This window comes from Trichinella spiralis (genome assembly GCF_000181795.1).
Source record: "Trichinella spiralis strain ISS 195 chromosome Unknown Scfld2, whole genome shotgun sequence".
NCBI lineage: Eukaryota > Metazoa > Nematoda > Enoplea > Trichinellida > Trichinellidae > Trichinella > Trichinella spiralis.
Genome location: NW_003526941.1, coordinates 2,069,385 through 2,086,924, shown reverse-complemented (window position 1 = coordinate 2,086,924; position 17,540 = coordinate 2,069,385). Strand labels below are relative to the sequence as shown.

General features: G+C 37.1%; 2 protein-coding genes across 2 annotated transcripts; both read left to right on the top strand.

Annotated features, from left to right (window-relative positions):
* The first annotated feature begins 1,315 nt into the window (after positions 1-1,315).
* Positions 1,316-9,566, top strand: Tsp_02950 (hypothetical protein). Its single transcript, XM_003379236.1, is given in 17 exon segments — positions 1,316-1,339; positions 1,630-1,685; positions 1,749-1,911; positions 1,957-2,843; positions 2,943-3,125; positions 4,714-5,560; positions 6,175-6,493; positions 6,607-7,030; positions 7,098-7,290; positions 7,308-7,351; positions 7,473-7,588; positions 7,609-7,670; positions 8,056-8,267; positions 8,353-8,477; positions 8,543-8,667; positions 8,760-8,862; positions 9,217-9,566. 17 exon segments carry the CDS (start codon positions 1,316-1,318, stop codon positions 9,564-9,566), a joined length of 4,233 nt encoding a protein of 1,410 aa, XP_003379284.1.
* Positions 9,567-10,020: 454 nt separating this feature from the next.
* Tsp_02949 (putative PDZ domain protein) lies at positions 10,021-17,459 on the top strand. The gene is made up of 19 exons (XM_003379235.1): positions 10,021-10,047; positions 10,166-10,221; positions 10,411-11,068; positions 11,536-11,600; positions 12,159-12,219; positions 12,400-12,420; positions 12,480-12,575; positions 12,637-12,963; positions 13,160-13,480; positions 13,511-13,742; positions 13,805-14,440; positions 14,541-14,978; positions 15,065-15,147; positions 15,715-15,829; positions 15,893-16,018; positions 16,079-16,187; positions 16,260-16,408; positions 16,590-16,690; positions 17,286-17,459. Exons 1-19 carry the CDS (start codon positions 10,021-10,023, stop codon positions 17,457-17,459), a joined length of 3,795 nt encoding a protein of 1,264 aa, XP_003379283.1.
* Positions 17,460-17,540: the final 81 nt, after the last annotated feature.

Genomic DNA, 17,540 nt, shown 5'->3' with positions numbered 1-17,540 from the left:
TCCATTTATTCAATTGTGAGCAAAATTATGGGAAATTTATTGCTGCTGTAGTTGGTGGAAATTATATCATTTTTGATCACATACAGTCGAACGTCGTTGAATATCAAAAAGTCGTAAACAAAATTAAAAACTAGCACCGCCTGAAGCAAAGCAGCAGCACAAAATCTCAGCAGTTGCAGTTTGTGAATTGTTGTTTTATTAGACAAAGAGGACGTGCAATTTATTTTTTCTTTTTTGTTTTACGTCTAATTAGTAGATCAATGCACTGAAGTGCCCCGCGTGCAGGTTTGATTCATCGTCAAACATCCCATTTGGCAGCGTAATTAGATGACGTAAAAGCGTTCATCGTGAAATATGTTTTTAATTTTCAAAGCAAACAAAACAAAACAAAATTCTCAATCCTTTGATTTGTCCACGTTTGATCCTGACGTATTTTTTATAATCAAAGGCAATTTATTATGTGCTTAAAACTGTGAGACTTTGTCGACATCATTGAATTTGATTTTATTAAACAGCGAAAAACATTCGCTGATAATTTTGAATTATTACGTCATAGCAGCTTTTATCTTTTAACGTATATAAGTGTGTACGCGCGTGAAGAATTTGAATTCAATTTTGTTGACATTGGCTAGAGATATTGCTATTCGATTGATAAATTGAAGAAAATTCATAATGATTGGAAATTTATTTTTATTAAAAAAGATACTACCACAACCACGGAAAAAGTACTTGCAATTTTGATTACTGTAACTATGCTGAGCAAGTCCTTCAATGGAAGGTGGAATTTTCAAAATGAATCGACGAGTTGATTTTAACTTGAAGCCCATGACTGTCAAGTGGATTTTGTGTTAATTGATGTGCACTTTGGTGACGCCAATAAAAGTACAAATGGTACTTTTTTGGTGAAAAAAGCGGTTGAAAATTTGCCTCCTGTAATTTGATGCTCCAGTATCAGTTTAATCTACATTTCGCAAGATAGTTGATGATTGAAATTTGGTGGATAAATAAATAAATAATTCCTCTTTTTTTTAAATATAATTTTATACGAAGCATAATTTATAGGAAAATTATTACGAATTCAATTATGAAAAGAGAAAAGTGTATAAGCTATGAAGTTGTATATGTTCTATGTAAACTAAACATCCATGAAATAACAGTTCATTTCGTTGAATTGAGTGAAGAAAAATTTACCTAAACTATAATATAAATCAAATAATTCTGAACAGTGTTGTTAATAATGCCAATAACAATTTCAATTTGCATTGCTGTTCAAAATTTATTGCTATTCTCCTGATAGTATAGTTTTCATTTTTAAATGAAATGCGGTGATTCCAAGCATGTGAGTTGAAATTAGACGCCTGATTGAAGATCTGGCAATGATTGTGATCAGCAAGTGCAAGAGGTGAAATGGAAATTTTTCAAATAGATCTATATTTTTCTGCTTGATATGAGAAAATTGTGTCTTTGATTATGATTTTAATGTTTTACTTAAAAAAATTTTTAATCTGTCATAAATGTTGAAAATGCATACAAGCAATGAATACTTTTTCTCATTTGTTATAAAAAAGAATTTTTTTTCAATGAATGAAAATTGGTCGCATTGAATGATGTAGCATTTTTGATTTTCAGTTTAGGATGTTTGTATGTGTTTTGGTCAGACGGTTGAGGGCAGAGGTTCCAGGCATGTTGGGTGCGATTGATTGATATTTTGTGGTGTTGATTCGTGCACGCTTTTATCGACTTTTCAGTCGGACTGGAGCAGTGAATAAAGATGCCGCACACTGGCTTGTGCGCATCGATCGATTCACAAACGTCTACCGACTACTCGAATGGGAGTTCGACTGGCTGCCACCATTTCCGCCAGCCGGCTCTGTCGAAGCAGCCGTCATTGAGCGCTTCATTCTGCCCAGAGTTGGTTAACTTACTTAATGAGACAGTGAAGCATTAGCATTTGAGAAAGTAATAAGCAAAAAAACAAGAATCAAAAACTTGGACGAGATGTTTGGCAAAGTGTTCGGTGGTATCACTCACGCGGTCAGTCATACGGCCAGTCAACTGCGGACGCAGGTATTGGCACCTCAGTTTAATGCGACGGTGGATCCGTTGGCGGGTCTGTCCGAAGTTGAACGGGCGCACATTTTGGCTGTGCAAAGGCGCGCTGCGGATGAAGATTCCAAACTGTCGCAACAGCCTATGGTGCTGCCTAGGTCGACCGCTTCCACTGTTGACGCGACTGCATCGTTGCCGCCACCATCACTGGCACCATCGACCTTGCCATCTCGTCCTTCGTCTGCCTCGTCCACTGAAACCGAAGGTGCCGATGATACATCCGACGATGACGACGACGACAGTGGACCAATTCCTGATCTGGATCAAATCGGCTTGAGTGAAGTGACGCCGGCCGATATGCGGCTAGACGGACTCGCTGAAATTGGACAAGAGCGGCTATTGACCAGTCAGGAATCTATTGAAGAGCAGCCGACCATTGTTGTCCACTCGCCGTCGACCAATTCCAACGGTGCTGTTGATGAAAGCGATGCAAATGAACTAGAACGAGAAGAAGCGGAAGATGAAAGACAGCAACAACATGCAGATGAAGAACATGAGGAAGATAGTCTTGACGAACTTGAGCATTATTCGTCTCCTGAATCGGATACACAAGACGTCGTTGAACCAGTAGTGCAAATACCGGGCGATCAGGAAGATTTGCAGCTTGCTGCCACTGGTGGGGGTGACGAATCTCCGTCGTCCAGTGGTGACGAGTGGAACTGCGAATATGCGGGTGAATCTTTTACGGCGCCGATTCGGAAAAGCATCGAAGTCGACGAACCAACCACAACCCCGTCGATTACTTTGACCGCTGTTGAAGGCGAACATGAAGAAGAAGAAGAAGAAGAAGAAGATGATGATGATAATGACCAAGCGACAGTGGTCTCTTTCAGCCAGTCGAATGAGAGGCCAATTTACCAAACCGAACCAGCGGCTTCGAGTCCACCGCCCGCGGCCGACACTACTGCTTCATCACTTTTCAATTACGATCAAACCGACCCAACCGAATGGACAAACGTTGAACCACTTTTGCAAACCCAAGAGATTGAACTCTCTTCAAACGAAACGGATCAAAGGTAAGTGAAAAAAAGTATTCATTAATTATTAAAAATTGTTTTTCACTTGAAATTGAATTTTTCAAATTAATTGCAATGATTCGAAATTTGTTCTACTTTATGCTTGAACACGTTTTCCCAATCTTTAATCTATAAAGCATCGACAGGAGGGCGTTAAACAGCCCTCCCAACTTGTTATTGGAAAACTATCACGGCCAGCATTGATTGTTCGTGACAAGCTGAAAGCTTCCGTATAAATACAATAATCAGCTTTTAGATAAAAACCGCTGCTGAATCCACTCCATTGGCTGAATCCCTCGCGTGAAGTTTAGTCTATGTGTTGAACATTTGCGCTTTCGTAATTAATTCTTTTTGAAATCAAAGTATCTGCACTTATGATCAAGCTTCCATACAATAAAAGTTGGAAATTTCAATAGGCAATAATAATAATAATAATATGTTGTATAGTTAATTTCACTAACATAGTTTCAATATTGTTTCGGTTTCTCCCTCTCTCCTTTTTTGACTATTTATTCATCTCTTTTTTTTCAACATTATATAGTAGTTTAGCTTTATAAAAATGAGAATGAGAACAAAAAAGGAAGAAGAAGAAGAGGAGAAATGAGACCATTCAATAATTGTATTGAAGGTAAAATGTTGAATCGTGCGAATTTCATTTTCCCAATCAGCCAGTGCTGGAGTTTGGATGAGCAGATTAGGTTGTTATTAAATTGAGTTTCGTTTGCAGGCAAGCTGAGCTGATTTGGCGACAATTGCTAAATTGTCATGTTTTCTGAAATGACTACAATCAATCCGTTTTTCATGTTTAGTTTTGCTTATTGTTTTATTTGTTTGTTTATTGTTATTTCTCATTTTCTGCGGTATTGATTCTTGATTAGCAGATCAATAGTAATAATAATAATAATAATGTGAGGTTTTGCCTTGGAATGAGAATATATGTCAGTATGAAAAAGAAAAAGCACTGCGCATTTTTTGATCAGAAATCAGCTAGCTGAAAAGCTTGATAATTATTAATTTTTCATGAAGTTAATGTTTGAATTGGCGCATTCTTCTTCTTCTTTTGTTTTTTTTCATTGTGTATTTTCTATAGTTCACGTAGGATCAGTTTTATAATCTTTTTTATTAACAATTGATTACACTGAGTTATTGATTGATTTTGAATAATTTTTTTAGTTGAAAGCAAACTTTGCAGATTTTGCATTAGTTAACGAAATAATAGTAAACAGATTCAATTTGCAATTGATTTTTTATAAATATTTTTTGAAGAAAATATTCAAACAGTTACTGTTTTTGAATGTTCTTGTTGTTTGAAACAAAATTTCTTATTTCTTATAAAGAATATGTATTTATAATAGGTATATGTATGTATGTTTATAAATGTATTGCAAAACAACATTCTGCAATCAATATTTTCATTAATGTTGAACAAGATATTTCTGGACCCTTTCGTATTATTCCCTAGGCAGTTAGTTTTAAATTTATTTATAAATTTATATAGCAAATTTACAACAGTTTGTGAAGTGATAATTTATAAATTATGACAAAAAATGTTTTTTTCGTGAGCAACTAACTGAAATATTTGTTTTAGCGTTATGAATAAAGCGTCGGGCGTTGAAATGGACGAAGAAGCATCAAGCCAAACGTTTTACGGGGATGAAAGTTCGAATCCGTTTTTAGACGGTGCATCTTTTGCCGATGATCAAGCTATTTCTGAATTAGTGCCTGTGGAAGAACCGGATGAAGAAGTTGATGAAGAAAAATTTAATAATGATAATGAACAACAATTAGCTATCGATGCTTCTGTTGATGAGCAGCTTTCTACGGCATTAGCTGAACCAATACCGTCTAGTGATGATGATACGTTCGGAGTGGATGAGAAAATTATTTCACAAGCGGAAAAAACATTTGCAACTGTAGCCGACCATGCTGACAGCTTTGGAATATCCAATATTGCCGTTGCTGCATCGAGTGCAGTAATTGAACGTCAAACCAGACGTTCCCTAACAGAAACGACTAGTCGCTCTGTCAAACAACCGTTCAGCATGCCGGCAGCGTCGCAAGCTAAGCTCCAATCTGCAAATAAAATAGCATCTGCAACGTTGGACGGCTTTGGTGGAAAATCGTTGAAAAATTTCGGTGGCTTGTTCAGCCGGCCGAAGGTCGATTTTTCCAGCTTCGCCACGTCGGTCAAGAAAAGCACTGAAGCTGCTTTGAAAAAGGCAACCGATTCGGTCGCCTCGTCCTTCTCCTCATCCAGCGTCGTCTCCATGTCTCAAGATTCATTCAACAGCAACAACCAGCCGTGTACAGTTCCACCAAAATCACCCTCGTCGTCGGCCATCAATGCCGACAACGCTTTGGCTAACAGCAACAAGTCATCTGACCAATGGTCGGCATTGGAAGTCGATAAAGCTGACAACAACAACAACAGTTCGGTAAGTTGGCTTTTTTTTGCTTATTTTGCATTGATTCTGTAGGCATTGGTTGCGGTTTGCTGTCGAATCGACACCAATAATTGTTGAAACAGCAGCGAATTTCTCTCTTCGTTCGTTGCACACTCGCTTAGCAAAATGCACAAAATGTAGCTGTGGTCTAATAATAATAAAAGCAGAATTGGGCGCAGCGTATTAATTTTTAATCTTAATTTTTCTTTCTTTTCTTCAAATTATTGTCTGGAGGAGATTGTTTTGTTTTGAGCCGGCATTATACTCTTTGCAAACGTCGAAACTGCAAATATTTTCATATTTATCACAATCATATGCAAATATCGTGCAATCTATGATGTACACTTGAATGTTGCTTGTGCAAAAATTGTTTCGTAGGTCGTCTTGCTGAAAATTTCCATAATTCAACTTTTCAATATCATAACATAATGTTCTGAATGATTATGCTTTTTTTTGAAAATTTTTCAAAATTCAATCATAACTTTTATTTAATAATTTAGTTAAATAATTAAAACATTGTTTTTCATCCACCAAAAGTGGATTTGATTTCAACTAATGCGATTTACCGTTTTCTTTGTTTATTCTGATTTTCAATAATTTTATAGGCTATGATGAAATCAACGGCGGCAACGGTTGTTGGCAAAAAGGGAATTCAGCCTAGTCCCGTGGTTTCGAACACGTTTCGCGTATCCTGTAACAGTGATTCGACCGAAGACACAGGATACAGTAGCCGTTGCAGTCCGGAAGATGAATTTTACAGAGTGGGAAGTGACGGGGCTCAGTTCCTGATCACCTACGACAGCAGTCGTAAATTGGGCGTTGATACGGTGAAAGCTCCGCTAAGTCCCAGACGGAGGATCAACCCGTTCATCGAAGATGGCATTTTTTCGCAGAGGTTGATTACTTCTGTGATTGTCGAACAAGGTTAACGATTTTAGTAGATGAACATTTTCCTAATGCATTGGAAAATTTCATTAATTTATCTGAAGAAAAAAAATTACTTTGCTTTCTCATTTTTCATTTTGTTCTAATTTTAGCTGATGATCAGTTGACAAAATCGTTTCACGTCAGCGGCCAAAAGCGCCAGTTGGACATTGTGGAAAAAGTTGAACCAGGCGAGCAGGAAAAGTTCCATTTGATCGCTGAACAGAGTTTCTGGTCTTCTGAGCCTCTACAATCGCAGCAACTGTTCGGAGAAATAGATGGGCCCCAAGAAATATCCCAAGCGGGCAAGGATTCCACTCCTAAAATTGAAGAAGTTGAAACCCTACCTCTGCCTAGCGAGTCGACACCTTTGAAATATCCACCGCAACAGTCCATAGCGACCAGTGGTGCAGATGAAATTACAAAATTGTTCACCGTTGAAGATTCTGCACCGGACTCGTCAGCATGCACGCAAATGTACGACAGCAGTGAGGTATCCAGCGAACAGTTCGACGAAGATGCCCAAAAAAGAATAACGTACTTCTTTATGTTTCTTTTTTTATGCATATGATTTGCATTGGTTGTTTATTTATTCATTTTTTAGAGAAATTGAATCTGAATTTTTGTTGCAAAATAATCAATCAGCAGATTCAGTCGAGGATTGGCAGATGTGTCCATTATGCCAGATGGCCGAAGTCCACGTACGTCCTGATGGCGTTAGCATCAATGGTCAGCCATGCGGCAACTGTGGTTTGACTGTGTGTTCGAAATGTGGTCATGTTGTCGAACAAAATGGGGTAATTATATAATCCAGTTACTCATTGCTTCATTTCTTTTGTTTTTCTTTTTGATTAGAGTGTTTGTTCATGAAGAAGTTGTTGCATATAAAATAATATGATATGCATGCAGTAATTTTATAACAAACGATGTTTTTCAGTTGTAATGTATAAAAATTATTGTTTAAATGTTTATAATTTAGCGCAAAGTATGGTTATGTGGCATATGCGATTCAAATATTGCCGAAACCAATGGTCGCTGGTATTGTGATGGTAATGCCCGATCGCGATGCATATGCATTTTGCGTTTATTGGTTCAGTAATTGGATATTTTTATAGCGACGAAATCAAAAGCCATTTCTGAAGATGATAATTCGAAACTGACGTTTGAAAAATCTCAGGTATGGAGCTTTTTCTCTTCTTGCTATGATGTTTTATTTTTTTTGTTAGTTGTGTAATTAATTGCACTCAATTTAAAGTTATTGAATTTGAAATTTTTAGCAATTTCATTAAATAGTTATTTTATGGATGCGAAAGCAGTCGGTGATTATAGTTGAGCTGTTAGTGGCTGTTCCATGTAAAATGTGATCGGTAGATCAATTATCATGAGCAGCTCAGTCGTGATAAACAAATAAAAATTTTAATAAATAAATAAATAAATAAATAAATATATATATATATATATATATATATATGCAAAAATAGTATTGCGTTGCTAGTTTGAAATGCAATTTATCAATTAACGACGCTCTAACTGTTCTTCTCACGTTACACGTTTCATTACAGGAAGTTGATTCGGATATTTCCGATCAAGCTAGTGATTCTTCTGACAGTTATCCGGACGTGGTCATTGAAGTACCCTCGTCGCCAGTGAAGCAGCTCGATTTTGATCAAGAATTTTCTACCAGCAATTCCAAACAATGCTATAAAGTGTTTCGAGATATTGAAAAACATTTTATGAATAATTTCGATCAGTGTGACGATACTAAGCACGAGGGGTAAGAATTGAAATGAAACTGAATGAGCAATTTCTATTTTTTTTGAAACTTGTGGTTTGAAAATTATTAATTTTATTTGAATTAGGAAAGTCGATCATCATGATCAACACACCGGACATTTTGATAAAGGAAATTTTGAAACGGATCCGTTCAAAACCGTACCAATAAGCGTAGGGCAGTCGCCGACTTTTGAAAAATTAACCGAACAAGGTGAAAGTGAATAAATATTTAAGTGGTTCTTTTTGTTCTTTGAATTAAATGTGAATATTATTTAGCTTCTCCCAGTGATGTTCAACTCAGCATAGGCGAGGAAATATTTGGCAAAATTGTTCCACCAGAGCAGAGTTGTCAAAGTACTAACAGCAATAATGCCCAAGAAGATTCGATAGACTATGCGCAGGTTGGTTGGCATTGACTTTTTTCCTTTTGCTGATTTTTATTCAACAGCAACTGCATATGAAATATTGTTTCTGTTGTGTTTTTCATGTTTAGGCGATGCGCTATTACAATACACAACCATTTTATATCCATCGCCCTGGACCTGTTTACACAATTTTGGAAGATGACGAAGAAGTCATGGAGCTTAATCAAGATGGTAAAAATAAAACTGCATATATGGCAGGTAGTGAAATTTTATAATTTGCATTATTCGTATAATAATGCAATAATTGCATTATTATCTTTTAAATTTACATTATTGTTTTTACATAATCAATATATAGTGAATGCTGTTTATTATAAAACAATGCGAGTTTTATGCATACGAAAGAATGAGAAATATATTTTGAATAGCTTCATTTTAGAACTTATATCACTTGTGAGAATGCGTATACTTTTTCGGTTACAGCGTCATATCAGACAAGTTAATATTAATAATATTGGTTTAATGTCGATATTGATTGAAATGCATTGTGGTCAATCGAAAGATGTTTAACAGTAGATGTTTCAGCAATTTCTGCCTCTCGGTCATCCACGCTTAGCAGTTCATCGTCGAAATCACAGCTGACCAGCTTTTCTTCTCCTCTGCCAAACAGTTATGTTGGTCTTGATCGTCCCGCTCAACAGATGCAAACTTCCGGCAATGCAAGCACTGAACAATTGACTTCGACCGTGAGTTCTGATGTTCTTGTACAACATTTTTTTGCGACTTCAACCACCTCTACAACTACAACTTCAATCACTGCTAGCAAGTCGCATACACTAACAGCAGTGCAACAAAGTAACAGCACTTTCACACCAAAGCCAGTTCGAATAGCTCCACCTCCTCCTCCGCCGAGCCAATATTCGATTTCAAGGTGAGATTGTTTGTTGAAATTATCATTTTTTATTCGTTTACAACAATGTTATCATCATCATCAGATGCATATAGCGTTTTCTATTTTGAATCATCTATTTTTGTAGAATTTTATTTCATTATATAACCTTATGTTATTTATGGAGGAGAAATATCATGACTGAATGATGTGAGATTGATTCATTACTGCAACACAACAAAGCAGATGGATAGATAGGCTTGGTTTTGTGTACGCGTTTTGTCGTTTGTTTGGATCGATTAGCTAGTTAGCTAGCTTCAACTTTCAGACATCCCTTTAGACAAACAATTTTTCTTGATTGGAGATAATTTATTGTTTGTTTTCCTTTTTGTCAAAACAGGAGAAAAGCACTTTTCAATACTTTTGTGTATAAAAACAACAGCACACATTGATGAATACTTCACAACTTTATCGATTTTTTTCAAAAGAATTCAAACGAAATGGGCTTGACAGCTGCAGAATTGCGAGTAAATTAATAACAGATGTTATATGGGACTGTTTTTTTCCAATTTTGATGTATTTTTGTTGTCTACTTATTGGTCATTATTACTTATTCAATTGCATTTTTTAATATAATCCTACAAGAACCTTATCGTTTGGAACAACGAATACACCAATACCATCATCCTCTGTGATGCGTTGTTTGATTATTTTATTTTTTTCTTTGCTCCAATGATGATTGTTCACAGGTCGAATTATTATTATTATTATGTTATGGATTCTTTTTAAATTAATTGAACTTCTTAGTTCAAAATGTGAACAGTATCTAATTTTGGATCTTGTTCCTTTTTTCTGTTTTGTGAAATTTGAAAAGCGGCGCTTGATTTTAGAGATGCCAAAATTGAAAAATCGATCCACCAAGAAACATCTAACAAACCGACAGGCGGCAGGCGTCACAGCGCTGACGTTCCACTGTCCACTGATGTGAACGATTCAATGGTCAGTGGCAGCTTGAACGGTACCGCTTTCAAGCCGGTTCACAGCAGCAGCAGCAGCAGCACTTGGACGATACTGGCCGGGCAGAAGAAGTCGGACACACCCTCGTCTTCCACTGTGGCGGTCAGTTTTGCTCTGCCAGTTGTTCGGACGGTTGATATGGATGTTTCGGATCCAAGCAGCCGTTTGCCGCTGTATTCTGCCGCCACCACGCTCTGTACAACGGCAACAACAGCACCAGCAACGACACTAATAACAACAAATGAAGCAGATGATGACGAGGCTGTGGTCGAATGTTCGGGCACAGGTCCGTTTGTTTCACGTTTGAAACGTTCACCGGCAATGTTGCTCAACTGTATCAAAAACGAAACCGATTTGCGGGCTGGTAGTTTGCAGACGGCGCTACAATCGACACCAACGTCTGCTTTGACCGCATGTTCGTCGACATCGTACCCGTCGTCTCGTCTGATCGATTCTGCGATTCCAACGCCGACCAAAGTCGTCTCCTCCACCTCCTGCGGCGATACTCTGCAATCTGGCAAAACATTTCTGGTATGTATTTAATTTTAATTTCTTGTACAAATTTATTCGCATGCATTTTTACAATAGCACACAGTGTGGTAATTGACTTCAAAAAAGAGAATTTTCTTATTCATACTTCATTCATCCAACCCCTCATCATTCGTCTTTACTTTCACTCATCTTTGTTCTTTATATATCATTCGTAATTTTTTTTTCATTTCAAAGTTATTTTCAAATGTTTATCTTATTTTAATTTAATTTCATTTATATTCTTATTTCCATTTTATTATTCATATTTGATAAGAATACAATTATTTGTTGTATTATTTGGGTATTTTTTCAAATGATTTTCTAATAGAAAAAGGGGCGAGTTTTGTTTTTTTTGACGAAGATGTGCATTTTTGTGGATAATTGAAATAACAGCTAATGATTGTAATTTACTTTAATATCCAGTAAGTATCAAGTGTTATTGTGTAAAGTCAAGATTGAAATTAAAGACAAGAGAGGGAGAGAGGGCAAATGAAGTGGAAATTGTACCTGTGGCTGATATCTACTTCCGCCTGTGTCATTTTATCGATTTCAACGGCTACACAATTTGACACTTTTAACTTCGGCTTATTGATTGTTGTTTGATGTTTAACATAACATTTCACTCACTTTGTGGCACTTTTTCTCTCATTTAGCAATTCCTACTCTGCAACTGTCCACTATATATATATATATATATATCTTGTTTGATTTGAAATTTATTTAATTGTGGATTATTAATCTACTTGAAAGTGTTAATGACGGCAGTGATTTGTTCATGAATTTCTAAATCCATCTGATTTCTATAATTGATGAATAATTAGATTTGATTATTTTTCAAATTTCACACGACTGCTGACTGCTTTTCTCAAGTAAGCAGCAGATGAACTTTCCCTAAAAATTAAAGTGTTTTTCTTGTTTTCACAAACGCCAGAGATCGTTTTCTTTGATTCACAACGGTTTGCCGTTAGTTAATTGTGTGCAGGATTGATTTTTTTTTCGCCTAGTTTTTGCTGTTGCAGCTTCGTTGTGAAAAGTTCGCGCCAGCTTGGGGAAGAAAGATATATATATATATATTTATATATGTGTAAAGAGAGGGTAACAACAATTGTTCAATTCCATCGATTGTGCACGGCGCTGCTTTTCACAGCTGGGTAGGTCACGTCGTTCGGCTAAACTTATCGTTTTGCAAAACGCTTATTATTATTATTTTGTCGTTATTATTGCATATGAAAGGGAAAAAATTGCACATTATTAATTGCATTATTCCTATCATGCAAATGTAAGAGGAAAACCTGGAGCTGCTCTGACTAAAATGATAGATTTTATTATAGATTTTTAAGCCAGAACAAGATGTTTTTGAAATACTTTTTTTCTTTTTTTATAATAAACATTTTTTAATGAATTTTTTTAGAATGAACGGCTATTCTTTGCCCAATCATCACCCGGTGAAATGGGTCGCCGCAAACTGCCGAATATACCAAAAATTGCCTCCAACCGACACCAACAGGTGAAAAAAAATCCATTCGATTTGAGGCGAAAAATAAAGAATAATACAATGTATTGTTCAGGATGTTGACGAACAGTTGTGCAACATTATCTGGTCGGCCGGACCGGTGTGCTCTTCAACGACAACGGCCAACGGCAGTGGCATCACTGGTATCACTGGCGGAAGCAGTTACAACAATGTCATCAGCATGCCGAGTTCGTGGAAGAACATTGGGCAAACGTTGCGGCCACAGCATTCAACGCCTCTGGCTACCAATTGTCGACGTCTGCTGCCGCCCACGCTTGCACGAGTGCTACTCAAGCAAGAACTGCGTGAAGCGCTTACCAAACGACTGGACAAATTGGAAGCGGCCGAAATTGAAGCCAATCAACGAGAATTTGTCGTTGGAGTAAGCCACTTGTTCAATTATCAATGTTATATTGTTATTCCATTTCTTTGACCATTTTAGTTGCATATTCTTCTTTTTCTTCTTATTATTGAAATGTCGAAATTTTAAACTAAACTTCAAAGTGAAAAATGCAATTCTTTGTCCAATGTATTTTTTTGTTCATTGAGGCAGTTGATAATGAGAGGGTTTATTGCAGCGATATATGGCTACTGGTGTGTATCCGCAGTCGGCTGGCGTTGATTCAGCACCGTCAGTGGTTCGATGCGGCTTGTCTCCAGAAATGGTACGCGGCTGTGTGGTGCATTTTGATCGATCGCGTTATTTATCTTCAATTCGACAACGAGAGTCATCCAAAGCTGAATTCAGCAATTCTTACGGCCAGTCGTCACGTTACGGTAGCTATAGTGGTGAAGAACAGTGGAATAATAGCCGACTTGTTCGCAAAAAGGAATCGTTTGTAAAAAAAGATGATTCAGTGGTACTGCTATTTGTAAAATTTTGTGGATCGCCATTTTTAGTGTGTGTGTGTTTTTTTAATATTTTTTAGCAAACCAAGCGTAACGATTTTACCGTTCAGACGTCAGACGTTTTGGAAAAATACAAAGATGCAAGTACACAAACGGTGCAACAATCGTCCGAAACGACGAACAGTGGAAATTTTGTTCGATTTAAACCAAAAGATGATCTTCTCTTGAGCAAGCACAAAAATGTAGGCGTATCAACTAGCGATGATCCAACTTGCAGAACAATATCGACAAGCACGGATGAAATTGATGAAGGTATATTGTGTTTGTTCATTGTTGTCGTATTTTGCGAATTGTATTTTGTGATTATGATTAAGATCGTTTGATGGCTAGACGTCGTTCAGAGGGAAATATGAAGTGGCGAAATTTGAATTCAAAATCGTTTACTTATTTCTCAGCTGATGATGATTTCGCTTCACGTGAAAGCAGACGATCGAAAATTCGTCGTGAAATCGCGCGACGTAGAGAGAAGTTCAGCTCTTATGAAGATTTGTTCAACTTGCCGCCCCACAGAGCTGATTCTACGTACCGCTACATGGACGACGGGATGGAATTGAACAATTACATTACACCTTCGTTGTATTCTTCGAATCGTTTTTCCGGCCACTACGGTTCACTTCCACGCATCGATCGACTGTACGATTATTCTCCAATGTCAAGAAATGCCCTTTATGACAACGAACCATCCTCCTTTTCTGCTAGCTATCCGTTGAGACCGTATCAAAAGTACGACCGACTGTACAGATCAGACACGGCTTCGTTTGCCGATGGTCAAGATTCGGCGTTTCATCGTGCAAATTACGGCACTTTGACTTGGCGGGATCAGAAACCTTGGTTCATTGATGGTCAGAGATCGCTCAGTTCGTCACTGCCCTATTTGAACAATCTTTACGAATCGCTCGATTCTCAACCTGAATGCTCATTTCGTGGTTACAGCAGAGGCCGTAGATTTGGTGAGTAGATTGATAATTGCTCATGCATGCATGCATGCGTGCTTTGTCTTTTTCTTCTTTTTTTCCGAAACGTTTGATGAAATGTTTTCCTTTTTTTCAGGTGAAGCAGGAACTGAGCAGGTGAACACGCCCCGATCTAGCAGTATGCTGTCACATTATGCGAACTATTTGCACAACGATTTTCTACGTCGCTCCAGTGCACTGGACGACGGGTATGGCAACCTTTGCGAGGACCGTTCCACTGCCAAATGCATGCCGTATGCGGATTCCTCTACTGAGTTCAACTGTAGACCGAGTTCAGTAATGGAACCGATAGCCAGTCGGCTCCCATACGGCAAGTACGATGAACCGTTGAACGATTGTTTATCGTTGCACGGCTGTCGCACCGATGCCCCCATGGAAACTTACCCATCGACACGCGACTATTGTTCCATGACAGCCCAGCAGCCGGCATTCAACAGCAGAAGAAGAAGAAGCAGAAGACAACAGGATCAAGAGCCTCTTTATTCAGGCGTCAAATCTGCTCAATACGATGCAGGTGTGAAAGAGAAGTCAAATATCCGGTTCAATTTATTCGAATGGTCGATGTAGAAGATGAAAATTGTTGTTTTCTTGTTTTTTCAGATTTGAAAACACAGTCATATAATCCATATTTGATCGATTCAAGCCTGCAAAACGCATCAGTTGAAAATCATCATAGACAACGCGTAAGATTTGACGTTCCTAATCTTTACCAGCCACATCAACGTGACCTATTGTGAGCTTTTCTTTATTTGCCCTGTGTAAATCGTATTCATTTTGTTATCAATCTATCAATCTATCTATCTTTTAATCTACCTTCTATTTCTATTTGCTTTGTTTTCAGAATTTCTGCTTATTTGTTTGCAATTTATTTAATTCTGCAGCATGACTATGCAAATGCTATATTTCCATTAATAAGTTTTATTTTTAGAAAAATCATTCTCTTCTTTTTTCTGAAATAATCTCTTCACTTATACAAATTGGTGATTTTGACTGGTTGTTTGTATCATAGAGCGAATTAGATTTAAATAAAACGCGTTTTCATTTAATAATGGAATGAAAGAAGGTTTAAGAGAAAATAAAGAATGTAATGTGAATTTGCGGCGGCAACTATCAGCAGAGGGAAATTGAGCTTTGAAAAAAGAGGGTGGAAAAGAAAACGTGCCAAAATTTAGCCGGATGAACTTTTTCAGTTTATGCCTTTCATGTGAACAAAGAGAAGCACTGAAGCGGGCGTTTTTTTCCATTTCTAGGCATCGTCACAAATTTTGCTAGAGGAGGGTAAGTCGATTTTTCGTCAGGCTTCATCTCCATTGTCGGCTAATATCAAACGGCTGTTGCTTGTGCGCGACGTTCGTGATCGTTCCGGTATGTTGCTTGTTTGGAACTGGAAATTCAATTCTACTTCAAACAAATTCATTTTTGTTTCAGGTCATGGCATAGGTATGCGTGTTATTGGTGGTAAAATTTTACCTGGTTCTGACGGCGAATTAGTTGCTTACGTGGCTGCTGTGTATAAAGGTGGTTTGGTAGACTTGATGGAAGAAGTGAAAGAAGGTAATATAATTTCATTGCTGTTTTCATTGATTATATTATTATTATTATTATTATTATTAGGCGATCAAATATTGGAATGGAATGGCATAAAGTTGACAGGCAAAACTTACGAAGAAGTTCAATCGATTATTGACAATACAGAAGGGGAATTTGAGATTGTTCTACGAAGGTGCGGTGTATTTTTATTCACTTCAGCCGCTTTATTATTCATTATTTGTTTTGTTGTTAATATTTATTTCAGCGATGCCAATTTAAATCAAGTGTATCGTTTGGAAGAAGGTCCAAGTAGCAGTTTGGACAAGGGTTACGAAAGTGATTGCTGTTTGTCCAATTTGGCACATCCTCGTTTAGCCAAATTAGCATTGCAACGAAAAACTGGACTCGATCAAAGTAAGCAATTGTTTTGTTGCGACTTTATTATCTGTATGTATTTTCTAAATCACTTTTCCCTTTGAAATATTCTGTTTTGTTCTATTTTATTTGTTTAATCCTTCTTTTATATTTTTAATGAACTAAAATAAGAATATAAATGGAAACAAAAATACTGACGTTTTGGTGTATTTTTGTTTAGCTAATGATAGGCATTGTCAAGGGCTAGATTTTGGTAAAGCTTCTCCGTGTTTCAGCACCACCCCACGCAGTCGATCACCTTTCACTGCGAATCAGCAGCAGGTAACCTGAAACACTTCCTAGCAAAAATACCAAATCTGCTTCAATGCTTTATTTTATTTTGTTACTGCTGTTATTATTATTATTATTATTGTTGTTGGTGTAGTTGATTTTGTTGTTATCATTGATAATACTTGTTGTTACTTTTCTGTCTGCTGCAGCTTCTTTTCATTTGCAAAATTGCTTTTGTCAGTCAACAACTTTTGGAAACAGAAACATTGCTTTTCTCTTTCTGACCATTCCTTGCCCGTGTATCTAATATATTTATTCATTTTTTCACGCTTCTGTTTCTGGTCCATTGCTTTTTGCACGTAATATCCTACCGCTATACTGTCATTGTTTTTTTTCTTTATTCTATTCTTTTGAGATTCTTTGTTTTCTGAAATAAAATAGCTTCGGACAAGACCGAAATCAGTGTATATCTTTCACGTTGTCATTTGTACAACATATGCTAATATTTGTGCTAATTTTATACTTTGTAATTATTGTTTCTCTTCATTTTTTCCTTTATTTATTGCTGTTGCTTTTAAGAGCATACACATAGGAGGAGATTGGATACGCAAAAAAATTGACACTTGAATTATTGTATATAATTCAGAATTCACTGCTTGCTCAGGATCTGGCCAACGGGGGCTTGCTGAAATTGCGCGTCTGCTTTGACCACACATCCGACACGCTGTTCGTCAAGTATTATGTGCAGCTCGGTTGCCGAACGTCGATGCGAAAAAGCGACGACCCCCAATCCCATTGTAAAAATATACATTCTTCCTGAACGAATCGACCTATATGCACATTTTATTATTTATTGCCATATTTTTCTTACACACCGGCTGGCTGTTCAATTGTTTGACTT

What these genes read in the sequence shown, in the direction of transcription:
- Tsp_02950 (XM_003379236.1), top strand. Translation starts at nt 1,316, where the DNA reads ATGAAATGCGGTGATTCCAAGCAT. An exon ending in AATGCGGTGATTCCAAGCAT is followed by an intron (nt 1,340 to 1,629) that starts GTGAGTTGAAAT and finishes TTTGATTTTCAG; the next exon opens with TTTAGGATGTTTGTATGTGT. An exon ending in AGGGCAGAGGTTCCAGGCAT is followed by an intron (nt 1,686 to 1,748) that starts GTTGGGTGCGAT and finishes TCGACTTTTCAG; the next exon opens with TCGGACTGGAGCAGTGAATA.
- Tsp_02949 (XM_003379235.1), top strand. Translation starts at nt 10,021, where the DNA reads ATGGGCTTGACAGCTGCAGAATTGCGA. An exon ending in CAGCAGAGGCCGTAGATTTG is followed by an intron (nt 14,441 to 14,540) that starts GTGAGTAGATTG and finishes CCTTTTTTTCAG; the next exon opens with GTGAAGCAGGAACTGAGCAG. An exon ending in AAAATCATCATAGACAACGC is followed by an intron (nt 15,148 to 15,714) that starts GTAAGATTTGAC and finishes TTCCATTTCTAG; the next exon opens with GCATCGTCACAAATTTTGCT.